The sequence below is a fragment of the Myotis daubentonii genome, chromosome X, assembly GCF_963259705.1.
Source record: "Myotis daubentonii chromosome X, mMyoDau2.1, whole genome shotgun sequence".
In the NCBI taxonomy this organism is placed as follows: domain Eukaryota; kingdom Metazoa; phylum Chordata; class Mammalia; order Chiroptera; family Vespertilionidae; genus Myotis; species Myotis daubentonii.
In genome coordinates this window covers 43,303,990-43,320,378 of record NC_081861.1, presented here as the reverse complement: position 1 = coordinate 43,320,378, position 16,389 = coordinate 43,303,990, and the positions used below count along the sequence as shown (strand labels likewise).

Here is a 16,389-nt window from a genome sequence, read left to right as displayed (position 1 = left end):
CAATTTGAATTTCAAATTATCTGAGAAGGTAAATCTTAAAAGCAAATACCAAAAATCTTTGGTTTCAGATAAGAGTATCATAATGTAGTAGCTTGCAAAAGATATACAGTTAAATTTATTAGTGTTTCTGTCCAATAGGATGTCTGACTTAGCTATTTATATTACACTAATGCTCTCTTATTGGAAGTGAGATAATCATTTTAGCAATAGGACTCTAAAAGTCCTTTTATTCACATAACTGATTCTATTTGACCACAAAGATTTGGAGCTTATTAATCTGACAAATAATATTTCATGCATGAATACCTACAAATTGATGACTACAACCATGTGACTTATTGGATAAACTCATAGGAGATTTAAATATTGCAGTTGAAAGTTTAATAGACTAATATATATTTTAACTTTCTTCAAAAGTTAATATCCAAAAAAAGTAAAATCACATTTTGCCGAATGGATTATCAAGTTAAAAACACAAAATTGAAATGGATGAATCATTCTATAAACAAAATTGTTACTGTTATCAGACACACAAACATGTGCCATGAATATGAATTGGGTAACCCTATTTTAACTTTGATCCACCTCCAGATAATGGCTGTCGGTATCACAGGTACATAAATACTTTTATAATTTTGATTGTAAGGAACATTAAAAATAAGTGTAGTCTATACACCAAGCTTGTATTGATTAAAGTGAAATGCTTTCACTTTTTTAGTCAAATCTAGTAGTGTTATCCCAAATGGATATTTGTTTTAGTTTGCTATGATGTTCTTTGTGCAACCATGCTTATTTCCAGTAATCGCTATTTTCTAAATACAGTCATACCTCGTTTTATTGCACTTCACTTGATTGCACTTCCCAGATAATGTTGTTGTTGTTTTTTACAAATTGAAAGTTTGTGGCTACCCTGTGTTGAGCAAGTCTATTGGCACAATTTTTCCAACAGCGTTTGCTCTCTTCATGTGTCGGTCACATTTTGGTAATTGTTCCAATACTTCGAACTTTTAAATTATTAATATATTTGTTCTGGTGATCTGCAACCAGTTATGCTTCATGTTACTATTATAAATATTTCGGGGTATCATGTGTTCTGACTGTTACACCCACCAGCCATTCCCCTGTCTCTCTCCCTCTTCTTGGGTCTTCTTATTCTCTGAGACATAGCAGTATTTATATCAGGTTGATTGACAACCCAACAATGGCTTCTAAGTGTTCAAGTGAAAGGAAGAGTTGCACATCTATCACTTTAAATCAGAAGCTAGAAATGATTAAGCTTAATGTGGAAGGCATGTTGAAAACCAAGATACACTGAAAGCTAGGCCTCATGCATCAGTCAAGTTGTGAATGGTGGAACAAAAGGGGATGTGTAATATTTTCAACAATAAAGATAAATTAAAAAAATAAAAAGTTCTTGAAGGAAATTAAAAGTTCTATTTCGGTGGGGCACAAATGATAAGAAATAAAAACAGCCTTGTTGCTGATATGGAGAAAATTTTAGTAGTCTGAATAGAAGATCAAAACATCCACCACATTCCATTAAGCCAAAGCCTAATCCCGAGGGAAGCCCTAACTCTCTTCAAGTCTATGAAGGCTGAGAGAGGTAAGGAAGCTGCAGAAGAAAAGTTTCAAGCCACCAGAGGTTGGTTCATGAGATTGAAGGAAAGAAGCCATCTTCATAACATAAAAATGAAAGGTGGTAAAGCAGCAAGTGCTCATGTGGAAGCTTCAGCAAGTTATCCAGAAGATCTAGCTAAGATAGTAAAGGTGGTTACACTAAACAATTCTCAATGTAGAAGGAACAGTCTTCTATTGGAAGAAGATGCCAACTAGGACTTTCATAGCTGGAGAGGAGAAGCCAATGCCTGGCTTCAAAGCTTCAGAGGATGGTCTGGTGACTTGAAGTTGAAGCCAATGCTCATTTAGCATTCCAAAAACCCTAGGGCCCTTAAGAGTGATGCTAAATCTACTCTGCCTATGCTCCATAAATGTAACAACAAAGCCTGGAGGATAGCACATCTGTTTACAACATGGTTTACTGAATATTTTAACCCACTGTTGAGACCTACTGTTCAGAAAAAAATTCCTTTCAAAATATTACTGCTTATTGACAATGCACTTGGCCACCCAAGAGCTCTGCTGGAGTTGTACAATGAGCTTAATGTTGTTTTCATGCCTGCTAACCCAACATCCATTTTGCAGCTGAAAAATCAAGGAGTAATTTTTATTTTCAAGTCTTATTATTTAAGAAATACACATTGTAAGGCTATAGCTGCCATAGGTAAGTAGTGATACCTCTGATGGATCTGAGCAAAATCAATGGAAAACCTTCTGGAAAAGACTCACCATCTAAATACCATTAAGAACATTTGTTATTCATGAGGAAGCCAAAATATCAACATTAAAAATATATGTCAACATTAACAGGGATTAATACCAATTATCATGGATTATTTTGAGGGGATCAAGACTTCAGTGGAGGCAGTAATTGCAGCTGCGGTAGAAATATCAAGAGAACTAGAATTAGAAGTGGATCCTGAAGACTGACTGAATTGCTTCAATCTTCTGGTAAAACTTTACCAGATGAGGACTTGCTTCTTATGAATAAGAAAAGAAATCAGTTTCTTGAGATGGAATCTACATCTGGTGAATATGTGGTGAAGGTTGTTGAAATGACAACACAGGATACAGAATATAACATTCACTTAGTTGTTAAAGCAGCAGCAGGGTTTGGGAGGATTGGCTCCACTTTTGAAGGAAGTTCTACTGTGGGTAACATGGCATCAAACAGCATCACATGCTACAGAGAAATTGTTCATGAAAGGAAGAGTCAATCCATGCTGCAAACTTTATTGTCTTATTTTAAGAATTTGCCACAGACACCCCAACCTTCAGCAGCCACCACCCTGGTCAGTCAGCAGCCATGAACATTGAGGGAAGACCCTCCACCAGCAAAAAAATTACTAATCACTAAAGGCTCAGATGATGGTTAGCATTTTTGAGCAACAAAGTATTTTTTAATTCCCCCCTCCCGTTTCACGTGTTTTTTTTTTTATTAGTAGGCTTTATTTTTTTAGAACAGTTTTAGATTTTTCAGAAAGATCAAGCAGATCATACAAAGGGTTCTCATAGTCCTATTATGATTATCTTACAATAGTATGGTCCATATTTTATAAGTCACTCTTGAGTGATTTACCATGGCTCTGAGCACAAAATCCAGAGTCCTTGTGATGGTCTATAAAGTTCTGCATAACCAGGGCCTGCCCACCTCTCCAATGTCCACCTTGCTCATTTTTGCCAGAGGGGCCTCCTTTCTCTTCCTCACACATACCAAAATTGTTTCTGCCTCTGAACCTTTGCACATTTATTCCCTTTGCCTGGGATGCTTTTTAGCAGTGAAGTATTTTACGTTAAGGTATGGACATTGTTTTTTAGATATAATGCCATTGCACATTTAATAGACTACAGTATAGTGTAAACATAATGCCTATATGAACTGGGAAACCAAAAAATTCATTTGACTCACTTTATTGCAATATTCACTTTATTGTGTTATTTGCTTTATTGTGGTAGTCTTCAACAGAACATGCAATATCTCTGAGGTATGCCTGTACTTACAATTTGGATATTTAATTATTTGCTATAGAAATTTTCTTTTAAGCATGTCAAATTTATTCATGGAATAAATTTGTTTTTATTCATGGAAATCCATCTATTATCTTTTTGAAAATTGACGTGTCTATCTCTGGTCTTTGCTTACCTTTCTTGTGCCCAAATAATTTTCACTCCATAATCAACCACAAGAGACCTAACTTGGTTTAGACCTATGAGGTTTTATGATTTTAATCTTGGAAATTAACATGCTTTGATGTGTTCACAGACCATCTGTTGATTTCTTTGTTTATTTTAGGCCTCTCATCTTTTAACATTGTTTGTTAATCTCTTCCCAACTCAAAGACCATATTTCATGATGAATAAAAACAAAAATATGGATTAGATACATTATCTTCTCTATATTAGGTTATTCTTCTCTATATTAGGTTATTAAACAAGATTAACTGTTAATGCATTTTTGGAATGGTAAAGTGTTATATAAATATGACCACACACATATTTAAATTATTGTCATTATATTATACTACAAGGGCAGACAAAAGTAGATTTACAGTTGTAAGTACTCAAAACAGAGTTCATAAATCTATTGTAACAATCATAACCTGCATGTCTTTTTTCATACAAACAACTGTAAACCTACTTTTGGCAATCCCTGTATGTTATTATAGATGCAACATTTTCCCTAAGAAGTGGAACATTCATTTTCTTTCAACATCATAACTTTGATCATAGTTGGAAAGTTCTTTCCCTATTCTTTAAGTGTCTTTTACAAGACTCAGATCACCTGGGCTTTACAGTTCCTTGAAACTTTCCTGAAAATATTCTATGAATATTTTATATTGGTCTGTGTTTCTGTGTCTGAATTAACTTTATTTTTCTCTATTTTTATTGTTGACACTGTTACAGATATCCTCATTTTCCCCCACCCTTTGCTCTTCTACACCTAATCCCCACCCCCCTTTCCCTCTGGCATTCACCACACTGTCCTCTGTGTCAATGGGTTATGCATATATGTTCTTTGGCTAATCCCTTCACCTCCTTTCATCCAGTCTGCCCCTCTGCCCTCCCCTCTGGTGGCTTTATAAGATCAGAACTAAACCTAATGCGCTTTGTGAACATAAAATTTAATCCTCCCACCTCCCCACTGCACTACCTCTACTTCTTTTTCTTGGGGTTTGCTGGCAATTAGAATTTTTTCTTAGATTTTTAAAATTTCTCTCTGGCCACAGAGCATGGGATCATAAGTATATATTTTTCCTTATCATTGATTATGTGATCTCTATTGAGATCTCTAGAAGAGTAGAGAACCCTACAAATTTATAGCCAGAGGGGTCTCCAGTGATTATTTTACTAAATCATTTTACAGTGATAATATTGAGACCCAGAAAGATTCAGATTTAGTTAAGTTTAGACAGCCAGTTTCTGCATCTTGAATTAAGATTTCCTAATTCCTAAAGCAATGATCCTGTATATAGCTATGAGATTGGTAGGCATGGGTATTACAGCTATGTTTGGGATTTTGATTCAGTGTTCTTTACAATCTTAGGTAAACATTATGACTCACACCTGTCATACCATTTCCAGCTCTCCCTAATTCACATATGAAAACATAATATCAACTAAAAGAAGCTGAGACCAACATAAGCACGTTATCTTTTAACATATACAACTGCCTAAGAAAAAAGAGAGTACTTTATTTATAACATATTTTTATTATATCTAAGTAAAATAACCATGTTCTATCTATCTAGTCATATATTTCCTACTGGCTTCCTGACATTATAAAGCAATTATAGTGCAATAATAATGTAACATCAAGCTATATTCTGAAGACCTAGTAATATTTATTTTACTGCCTAAAAACTTTATTTCTATTGTAATTGAAAATAGATTATATACATTTCAGGGAGAAAATTATTGTTTTTAACTTCCATAAACAACAACTATCAATTTATGATTTTTTTCATAATAACAACAATAGCTACTACTGAGCATCTGCTAATTGCTTCGCATATGCCTCACATCATTCCTAGGATACATTAAAATTTTTACTTTTGCCATTTCCATTTTATAGATGAAAGAACAGGTTTAAAGATGTTAAATACATTGAAAAACAGAGTGGGAGTTATTGGATAAAACTTCATTCTTTTTGACTCCGGAGCTAGAACTACTCATCCTGTTATATTGCCTGCTTTCACTGATGAGTCCTGTTTTCAGATAAACTAAAAATTATTTTTGCCCAAGTACAGGGTGTTACAAAAATGTATACACACTTTAACAGCTGATAGCTCAATTGATGTTTCTTTCTTTTCAGATTTAATCCATTGGAATTAATAATCGGTTAAAAGTGGGTATACATTTTGGGGGGCACCCTGTATATGCCGACTCTATTATTTAAAATCTGCACAATTAGATTTTTTGGGGGGGGGCTAATGTTATAGCTGCAGAATTTCATTGTTAAATGGGTTTATCTAGATTAGTTTCTAAGATTAATCACTGTCCTTTAGCAAATACATAGGAGGGGTAATTGTGAAATAATAAATGGGTAGGATTAGATGAAGAATGGGGATGCTACTTAAAGTGATGAGACCAGCTACATGAGGCTCTAATCAAAACATGGAATGAGGGCCCTAGCCAGTTTGGCTCAGTGAATAGAGCATTGGCCTGCAGATTGAGGGGTCCTGGGTTTGATACCAGTCAAGGGCATTTACCTTGGTTGCAGGCTCGATAACTGGCCCTGGTTGGGGCATGTGCAGGAGGCAACCAATTGATGTGTCTCTCTCACATTGATGTTTCTCTCTCTGTCTCTCTCCTCTCTCCCACCCTCCCATTCCACTCTCTCTGAAAATCAATGAAAAATAGCCTCAGGTGAGGAGTAACAACAACAAAACACATGGAATGAGAGAATGGGGTGATCTAAGGGCTGCCTCAATGTATCATCATTGTTCAAAAATTGCCTAGAACTATCCATGTTAAGAATTATGATTTATTGTTTCCAAATTGATATGTAAGAATTCCAATACATTTCCAGTACAGCTGTCTTTTTGGTGGAACTTGAAAACTGATTTTAAATTTATGTGAAAGAGGAAAAGGCAAAAGAAAAAACAAAACAAGGTGTTTTTGAGGAAGTGAGGCACACTTGTCTTACCAGATATGAAACAATTTTATAATGCTATAGGTATTAAAATAGTACAGTGTTAACATAGATATAGACATACAGGCCAGTGGAAAATAATAGTAATCTCAGAAATATTAATGAATATATGGAACTTGATATGTGGCAGAGGTGGCAATGAAAATCAGTGGGGGCAAGGATGAACTATTCAATTGTATAATTGATATCCAATTGATATAATTGATAATATCAATTATCTTTGGAACATTGATATGTCATTTGGAGAAAAATGAATTGGGATTTCCAATTTAATATGCACAATATAAATTTCAGGTGAACTGAAACTTAACAATATAAGCAAAACTTTAAATCTTTTAGAAGAAAATATAGCATAGTATCTTTATGACCTTGGGTTAAGGATTATTATTTTTAAGGGTTATTTTTTAAGTCAGAGAAATCAAGGACAATACAAACAGGCAAGGATGAACAACCTTAGCTACATTAAAAGAACAACAAAATCTTTGTTTCATTTAAGAACACAATGTTAAGAGGTGAAAAAAATAAACCACAAAGTGTCAGAAAAAAATTAACATATATAATAGACAAAGGTTAGAATCCAAATTACATTATATATTCATAGAGATCCAATAAGGTAAATAAGCCACACAAAAATGGCAAAAGACATGAACAGGAATTTCACAGAAAAAACAACAACTATGGAGTAGAACACATAAAAACATGCCAAAATATATGTCATTAGGGTAATCAACTCTCACTTCAGTCACTAGATTAGACTGTATTAAAAATTCTGACCAATGTTACAAAAAATGTGCAGGAATGGGAACTCTCATAACCAGCTACTGGAAGTGCAAAGTGGTACAACAACTTTGAAGGATAATTTGGCAATATTTAGGAATGGGGAAGATTCATATACCCTATGACATCACAGTGCCACAACTAGGTATGAGGACACACACAAGAATATTCACAGTTACATGGTTTCTAATAGCAAAATACTGAAGAAACTGAATGTCCATCAACAGGATAAAGGGTTAAGTGTGGCATACACAGTGGGGCAATACAGCAGTAAAAAATGTTCTCTCTCTCTCTCTCTCTCTATATATATATATATATATATATATATATATATATATATATATATATATATATATATCTGAACCATATGAATTTGCTTATATTCTTTCATTTTTGACTTATAAAATTGAAATACCTTATGGTTCAAATTGATAAGGGATAAATTTCATACAATACTGACTGAAAAGGGAAGTTGTATAAGTTAATATGTATTAAGAAAACTTTTCTATAAACTCAAAAACATGCAAAGCTAAATGCCATTGTGTTTAAGTTTACATATTTATGTAGTAAATATACAAAGAAAAACAAGAAAATGATAAACACAAAAGTCAGGATAGCAGTTACTACCACTGGAGGTGATAGGATTAAGAAGGGGGAAACTGGGTCTTCAAAAGACTGCTAACATTTTATTCCTTAAGCTGAGTAGTGGGTATTATATTTGTTCATTTGTATATATAAAATATTTTATGCAAATGAAAATTAAGAGTGTATGTTTTAAAATATCAACTTATTTTCTCATAGATTTGGAAAGATGCTGCCACACAGATATTTTACTCCCTTTCAGTGGCTTGGGGTGGCTTAGCTACTCTATCATCTTACAATAAGTTCAATAATAACTGCTTCTCAGATGCCATTGTGGTATGTTTGACAAACTGCCTCACCAGTGTGTTTGCTGGATTTGCTATTTTTTCTATATTGGGACACATGGCTCACATCTCTGGACAGGAAGTATCTCAAGTTGTAAAATCAGGTATGGAATGCTATATATTATTAATTTTTATTAACTCAATGTAGTTCATTTAAGCAATACTAATATATTTTAGAGAAATTTACTTAAAGCACTCAAGATTTAGGGTATTGCATTTCTTATTTCATCTTATATACTTTGGTTATTTTAAGGGTGAAGTAATTCTTAAATGTTTGAGAAAATAAGACTATACCAGGGAACAATTTAAATTTTTTTTTCTGAATTTTGTTTAGTTTTTAATATGAATTACTTTCTACACAATTATAAGTATCAGAAATCATGATAAGCACTTTACATGCATTATCTTTATTTGTGTGTATGCATATATATAAAAGCGATGATATATGTGTGTGTGTGTGTATTGATCTGAATTTTAAACACACATTAATATCATATAGATAGAAACCCAAGTGACTTTGCCCAGCTGCGTCCAACCTGAACATCATTTGGTTAATGATTCTTTTAGAATTTCTAGGGTAAGATAATTTAGGTTTCTGGAGTTTAAGAAAGATATTATTCTTCATCAATCTTAAAATAAGAGTCAAAATCAATGAAATAATTAAGATTTCTTATGTGAGAAATGTACCATTTCTAAAATTGACCTCTGTAGCTTAATTCACATCATGGATTCACATCGTAACCAAATCAAATATTTTTAAAAGTGAAAGTGAAATAGTTGCTAAAAACATAGTTCATGGATTGTGTTACCAAATTAGAATGAGATTTTTCTAGTATTTTATTTTGAAAATGTCCAAATATGGGGATTTTTTTGGCAACTAATTTAAAATGTCATGCATTTTTTCTTAGGTTTTGATTTGGCATTTGTTGCTTATCCAGAAGCTCTAGCCCAACTCCCAGGTGGACCATTCTGGTCTATATTATTTTTCTTCATGCTTTTGACTTTGGGTCTCGACTCTCAGTTTGCTTCCATTGGTAAGTAAGACTCCCACTGTTAACCTATCTCTTTTATATTGTACTCATGATTCTTCTACTTAAAATTATCCTTTTCTTAACCCTTGTTGCCCCCCTAGGTTTTACTCTCAGAAAAATCTTTCTGAAAATTTTTTAACTTAAATTAAAAAATAAAAAGTATTCATGAATCAAACACCCAAAAGGAACAAACATTAATATGTTATCATATTTGCTTCAGATATTAAAAAATGTTGATACATAGACATATAGGTCTAGATAATTCACAATTTGTTGCCATTGTGACAGGCAACTGGATTATTTCCAGTTTTTAAAACTTACACAAACTACTGCAATGGCTATTCTTGCACATGGCTCTATGTATTCATAAAAATTTTCCTTAGGTATACAACAAAAAATTCTGAAATAGCTTTTATTATATTGTCTTCTTACATAAAACATTTTAATAGTTTACTGTTTATGGGGCAAAGTCCAGCCTCCTCTAATTGACTTTCAAAGCCCTCAAAAATTTCAAATATATTTCTTAATCCTTTCACTCAAACACCCTTCTACTTTTAGCCAGTACCCTGTTTCATGAACACTTTCTTTTTTTTCTTTTTTACATATACTGATATGAAGTTCAAATTCTTCTATAAGATTTTTAGATTATTGTAATTATTTGTATAAAATAATCAATGATTGGGTTAGGTGGCTTATGGGAATACATTTATTTCTTAACCTGGAAGGCCTTTCTGTATCCATGTTATTTATTCAAATACTCACCTTTTTAAAAAGTTGTATTAGACTTCTTCCTTCCCTATAACTCTTTCAAACTACTTCAGCCCCCAGAGACCTGTTACCTTATAGTTGCTACCAATGAAAAACTTTATAAAACAGACTAAAAATGACAAATCGAGCTGCCTTTGATTTTTATCAGAACCGACAAGTGGTGACTGCCAAGAGAAAGGATCTTAAGGGTTTTTTAAAAGCTACGATTAAGGCTAGACTATTTTCTCAATATATATTTGTAAATTTCATTAATAGAAGTTGAATTCTGTGATTAAACTTATTGGCAAATGAGTTGACATATAACATGCCATTTTTCCCCCTTCTGAAGAAACAATTACAACAACAATTCAAGATTTATTCCCCAAAGTGATGACGACAATGAGAATTCCCATAACTTTGGGTTGCTGCCTGGTTTTGTTTCTCCTTGGTCTCGTCTGTGTAACTCAGGTATATCATAGTATTTTTTCCCATAGACAAAGTATTACTTGGAACATACTTTATAATCTCAATGAGAAAACCACAGTTTAAGAGAATGTTTAATGACAAGTCCAAATCTGACTTGGATCAAGGTTTTCTGAATTTTAGTTCAGATTGTTTGCCATTATAGCACAATTTCAATAAGTATATTTTGCAGAGGGGCAGGAAGCTCACTAATGAACAATTTCCCCAATTACAATAAAGTTAGAGACTTTAAACATACACTATATTTATTGGCAACTATTACAGAATACACATATCATTTTAATAATTAACTATTCTAATTGCTTTTTTCCAAGTTACTTCATACAGAAAAAAAGACATCATTTTTGAGAGTTAAATCCATATTTGTGTTCACATTTGAAAACATTCCTTTTCACATTTTTGGCAGAGGTGAAATCAAGGAGCATATGCTAAAATAAAATTAATAAATTCAATTTGAATGCTTAATAAATCATAAAAATAATTAAAACTATACTTATAAGTAATTAATTTTTTGATAGGCTGGAATTTACTGGGTTAATCTGATTGACTACTTCTGTGCTGGATGGGGCATTATGATTGCAGCTATACTGGAATTAATAGGAATCATCTGGATTTATGGTAAGTGGTAACTCTTAGAATTACTCTTTCTACTAAAGTAATTTTTATTTTCTTCCATTGTGTGTATTATAATAGTAAAGTATAATATAACTAATACAAATATAGTATAAATAAAATGTAAATGTGTATCCTTCATTGCTGTAGTATAGGAAAATGTTCAGACAAAACTTGAGGCCACAATGATTAATGGAGAACACATGAGCAAGGACTGAATGCACTCTGTTGGTTGTTTTGTTAGGAGGGAACAGATTCATTGAAGATATAGAAATGATGATTGGAGCAAAAAGGTGGATATTCTGGCTATGGTGGAGAGCTTGCTGGTTTGTCATTACGCCTGTTCTTTTGATTGTAAGTATTAATATTCCATCCATGAATTTAGTATAAATAATATATATTTAAACATCTCTGAGATAAAATTGAAAAATAACTCACATTGAAGACAAAAAGGCAAACAAATGTCATAAATTAATGATTTTTCAACTTTTGCTTTATGACTGGTGCCTCCAAGTTGCCTAAATTAAAATGTCTGCAGTATTATTTTTGAGCCCATAGGTTTAAACATTTACTATTTGAGAAAATAGACAGGCTCCTATAGACTTAAAATTCTAACATATTTAAGAATTACCAGTAGGACAAATAAAAATAAATCATTCATTTTTTCATTCTATAATAAATATGCTAGGTACAGAAAAATACAAATATGCATATAACCCATACTCTAAATATACTAATTGCTAAGAATCAACAAAGATTCCAATGCATATTTTTTCTCTTTATGGGAGGTACTTAGTATATAAAATTACTAAAAGAAACTCACCTGTGTCAATAGAGGCAACAGTTTATGTTAACAAATTCAACAGTTGCTATTTAGGAGCTGAGGGAAAGCAAAATATGTCTTCTGGAAGACATGACATATAGACATACTATCTATACTAATAAAAGGGTAATATGCTAATTAGACTGGACATTTTCCGGACATCCTTCCGGACAAAGCCATGGCGGCAGGAGCTGAGGCAGAGGCGGTTAGGGGAGATCAGGCCAGCAGGGGAGGGCAGTTAGGGGGCAATCAGGCCAGCAGGGAAGGGCAGTTAGGGGGCAATCAGGCTGGCTGGGGAGCAGTTAGGTGCATCAGGCAGGTGAGTGGTTAGGAGCCAACAGTCCTGGATTGCAAGAGGGATGTCTGACTGCAGGGATTGGGCCTAAACTGGTAGTCAGACATCCCCTGAGGGATCCCGAATTGGAAAGGGTGCAGGCTGGGCTGAGGGACTCCCCCCCCCCCCATGCACAAATTTTGTGCACCAGGCCTCTAGTCTTTAAATAACAGTTCAGGGTAGTAAAGGCCAAATGCCAAAATAACACATAATGAGATGGAAATTACTATTGACTAGAGATAACAGTGGATGTGTGGTGGTTACAAAGCTTCATAAAGGATGTGTTCTAATTCTTATTGCCTCCATGCTTCAAAGGTTTTCCTACAAAAGAACAGTAAATAACTTGATCTAGAATTTCCTTCACATCTGAAGTATCATGTTTGTTTTTAGAGGGAATTAAGTTGTGTGTGTGTGTGTGTCTCTCTGTGTGTGTGTGTGTGTGTGTGTGTGTTTAACATTATAAGGTCAGTTTTAAATTGTGAGCAGTTTAAGACTAGATGTGCTGAATTAAAATATTTGAATGCCCCATATTTTTTGCTAAATGACTTTGACAGTGCTACTAAATATTGTTTGGCCTTTTTGACAAGTCTCCATAATAAAATAAAACCCTTATAAATTTAGAATACCTAACTAGTCTTTTAGCCAGCCAACTTTGATTACATAAATTTGACAACTGAATTTATCTATCATCTATCTTCTATTATCTATCTATCTATCTATCTATCTATCTATCTATCTATCTATCTATCATCTATCATTTTAATCCTCACCCAAGGATATGTTTTTATTGAATTTGGAGAGAGAAGAAGGGAGAGAGAGAGAGAGGGAAAAATTGATGTGAAAGAGAAGCATGGATTGGTTGCCTCTTGTACACACCCTGACCCGGGTCAAATCGGAAACCTTGGTATGTGCCCTAACTGGGAATCAAACCCACAACCTTTTGGTGTATGGGATGATGCTCCAACCAACTGAGTCACTGGTCAGGGTGACAACTGAGTTTATTTATAAATGCAAAATTATTAAATATTAAATGACATACATCATAAGCCATTTATATAAAGTTATGCATATTAGACTCCACTATCCCTCATTTATTCTCTTTTAGCTATGTAAAATTATGGTAAGTGTAAAATATATTTAAATTTCTGTAATTAAATAAATATATTAAATTGTAAAATGAAATTTGAGTATCTATTTTATAAAGATTCTTGTATTCTAAATACATTTAAACTAAATTTAGAGGAACTACTAGGTGATTTTTGGTTTTGATTTTGTTTTACAGATTTCTAAATATACAATTAGTTTAATGCTGCAACATGTTTTTTAAAGACATTTTTTAAAAAACGTGGCCTTAACGTGTTTCAGCTTTAAGATTCAGATTTCACTGTTTTACCAAACACACATTGAGCTTGTTTTTTTCTCAAGAGGCTGGAAGTGATGTGTGCTTTGGTAAATATATATGTAATACTAATAAGTGAATGTGTGTGAGCTTGGGTTTGGAGTAAGGGATGCTCTGTGCAGTGAGAAATAATAGAAATAATTGCTAAGCAAGGAGCAAAGCATGTTCACTAAAGTGTATTTTACATTCTCATTAAATTAATTGATATGCTCGCTAGCAAATGGATTAAAATAAAACCATGATATTATAAATAAAAGTTATAAGTTCATTAACAGAGTATCTCAGATATTATTTTACTTATAGTCTGCTATATTTTATGGTAAAGTATTTTATTGAAATACATGTTGGACAAGTATTGTATTTTTTATAAATATGCGGAGGTGCTAATTTTAATCTATTCAAAGCCAAATATAAGTCATTTAGATTGGTCCACTTAGTATTGTTATCTTCTGGCTAGTTATCTGATTATCTTAGTTGCTTGAATGTATTTTCATTGTAATTTCTTTTGATAAATTATTTCTAAGGAATGGAGTCAAATTGCTAATAATTAGTGCAATTGGAATCATTAGTGCAATAAAGTCTGATCTTTAGCATTGACCTTTCATATGTTAACTTTCACAGGTAATTTTTATCTGGTCACTGGTGAAATTTAATAGACCTACTTATGGCGAAATTCCATACCCGGACTGGGGAGTTGCTTTAGGCTGGTGTTTGATTATTTTCTGCATTATTTGGATTCCAATTATGGCTATTATACAAATAATTCGAGCTAAAGGAAACATCATTCAAGTAAGTACATTATTTGTTCACCACACCAAATCAAATGTCCTTCCATCACCGTTTGTCCCCCTTTTACCCCCTTTTTTTTTTCCTTTTACCCTTTCTTACCTTTCCCCAGCTCCTTTACTTCTGGTAATCACCATACTGTTATCTATGAGTTGTTTTTTCTTGCGGGGGAGGGGTGGGGGGAGGGTTTGCTTAATTTTTCACCCTTTTCACCCAGTACCCCTACCCCCTCCCTCTGACAGCTGCCAGTCTTTTCTCTATATCTATAAGAATGTTTCTATTTTATTAGTTTACATATAGGTGATGTATTATAGAACTGTACCCCTGAAAGCTATATAATTTTATTAACCAATGTCACCCCAATAAATTCAATTAAAATTAACATTATTTGTACTTCATTTAAATCACTATGATCAAACTAAAGATTAACTTACCAATATGTTGGTAATATGAGCTTATGACCATGAGATCAAATTAATCACTCTTTCCATTAGGCTACTTCTGTATCTGAGACAAACATCCATTACTATGTGCATAGCATTGTATTACACTATACATATATTTGTGTGTCTCCTTGTACTAGACTATAAGGTCAGTTAAGAAGAAGTCTTGTCTTGTTTGTTGCTGTAGCCTCAGGTGCTATTAGAGTGCTTAGCTAGCACATAAGTTATCATGTCTACACTTGTACTAAGTTGTTCCTGAAGATGATGCAAAAGCAAAGCAAATGACCTTTTTTTTGTGTGTTATATCTATAATCTTCATTTGTAAAACCTGGTCTGAAAAAACAACAAACCCACTCTGTTTATAATATATATCCTAATAGGGCAATAATAAGGTAGGCTCAGTAGTCAGATTTAAAATATATATATATATTTTCCGAGAGGAAGAGAGAGAGAGAGAGAGAGAGAGAGAGAGAGAGAGAGAGAAACATCAATGATGAGAGAGAATAATTGGTTGGCTGCCTCCTGCACGCCTCCCACCGGGGATAAAACGTAACCTCCTGGTACATAGGTTGACACTCAATCATTGAGCCACGCCAGCTGGGCTCAGTAGTTGGATTTAAAATAAATGTCTAAGCCCATTCAAGAATGGATCTAGATTAATTGTTTTACCCTGGAACTCCCTTTCTTTGGTTCTTTAAACTTTTCAGGTATACACTGGTTTAGATCCCCACCAGACAGTCACCCTGAGACTAGGGCAAAGAAATTTAACATTCTAAAAAAAAATGTGCTTTGATATTTATTTACAGATTGTAGCACTTAAGTTCTAAGACAGCTTTTTACCCCCTCATTTCAGCGTATTGTAAGCTGCTGCAGACCAGCTCCTAACTGGGGTCCATACCTGGAACAACACCGTGGGGAGAGATATAAAGACATGGTGGATCCTAAGAAAGAGATTGACCATGAAATACCTACTGTCAGTGGCAGTGGAAAACCAGAATAACTTCTAATTTTAAAAAATATGTGCTTGTGTAATGTGATTATTTTAGAGAAAATTTTTATTTATTTGTATGTTAATTGAATAAAATGTATATATTATGTTCATAATAGTATAACAGCTATTTTCTCCCATTTAAGCACGAATGTAATATAAAAATGTTTAGCAATGTGCCTATTATATTTCTTTTTAGATGATCTATCTGTATTAACACACACATAGCTGTCTCTATTTCACAATAACATTTTTGTACACATTACCATAA

At 33.3% G+C, this 16,389-nt stretch overlaps 1 protein-coding gene and 1 pseudogene across 3 annotated transcripts in view; both read left to right on the top strand.

The window, feature by feature from the left end:
- The window catches only part of SLC6A14 (solute carrier family 6 member 14), a 25,951-nt gene extending 9,562 nt beyond the window's left edge, over window positions 1–16,389 (top strand). Inside the window, exons 8-14 of one of the 3 annotated variants that reach the window (XM_059679686.1) lie at window positions 8,348–8,576; window positions 9,381–9,506; window positions 10,600–10,718; window positions 11,252–11,351; window positions 11,590–11,699; window positions 14,523–14,690; window positions 15,984–16,389. In XM_059679686.1, the coding sequence (XP_059535669.1) occupies window positions 8,348–8,576; window positions 9,381–9,506; window positions 10,600–10,718; window positions 11,252–11,351; window positions 11,590–11,699; window positions 14,523–14,690; window positions 15,984–16,130 (999 nt within the window). In that variant the 3' untranslated portion in view covers window positions 16,131–16,389. The remainder of the gene's footprint in view (window positions 1–8,347; window positions 8,577–9,380; window positions 9,507–10,599; window positions 10,719–11,251; window positions 11,352–11,589; window positions 11,700–14,522; window positions 14,691–15,983) is intronic. The other 2 variants (XM_059679687.1, XM_059679688.1) reach the window with 2 other exon arrangements.
- LOC132224482 (tigger transposable element-derived protein 1-like) lies at window positions 4–7,823 on the top strand (annotated as a pseudogene).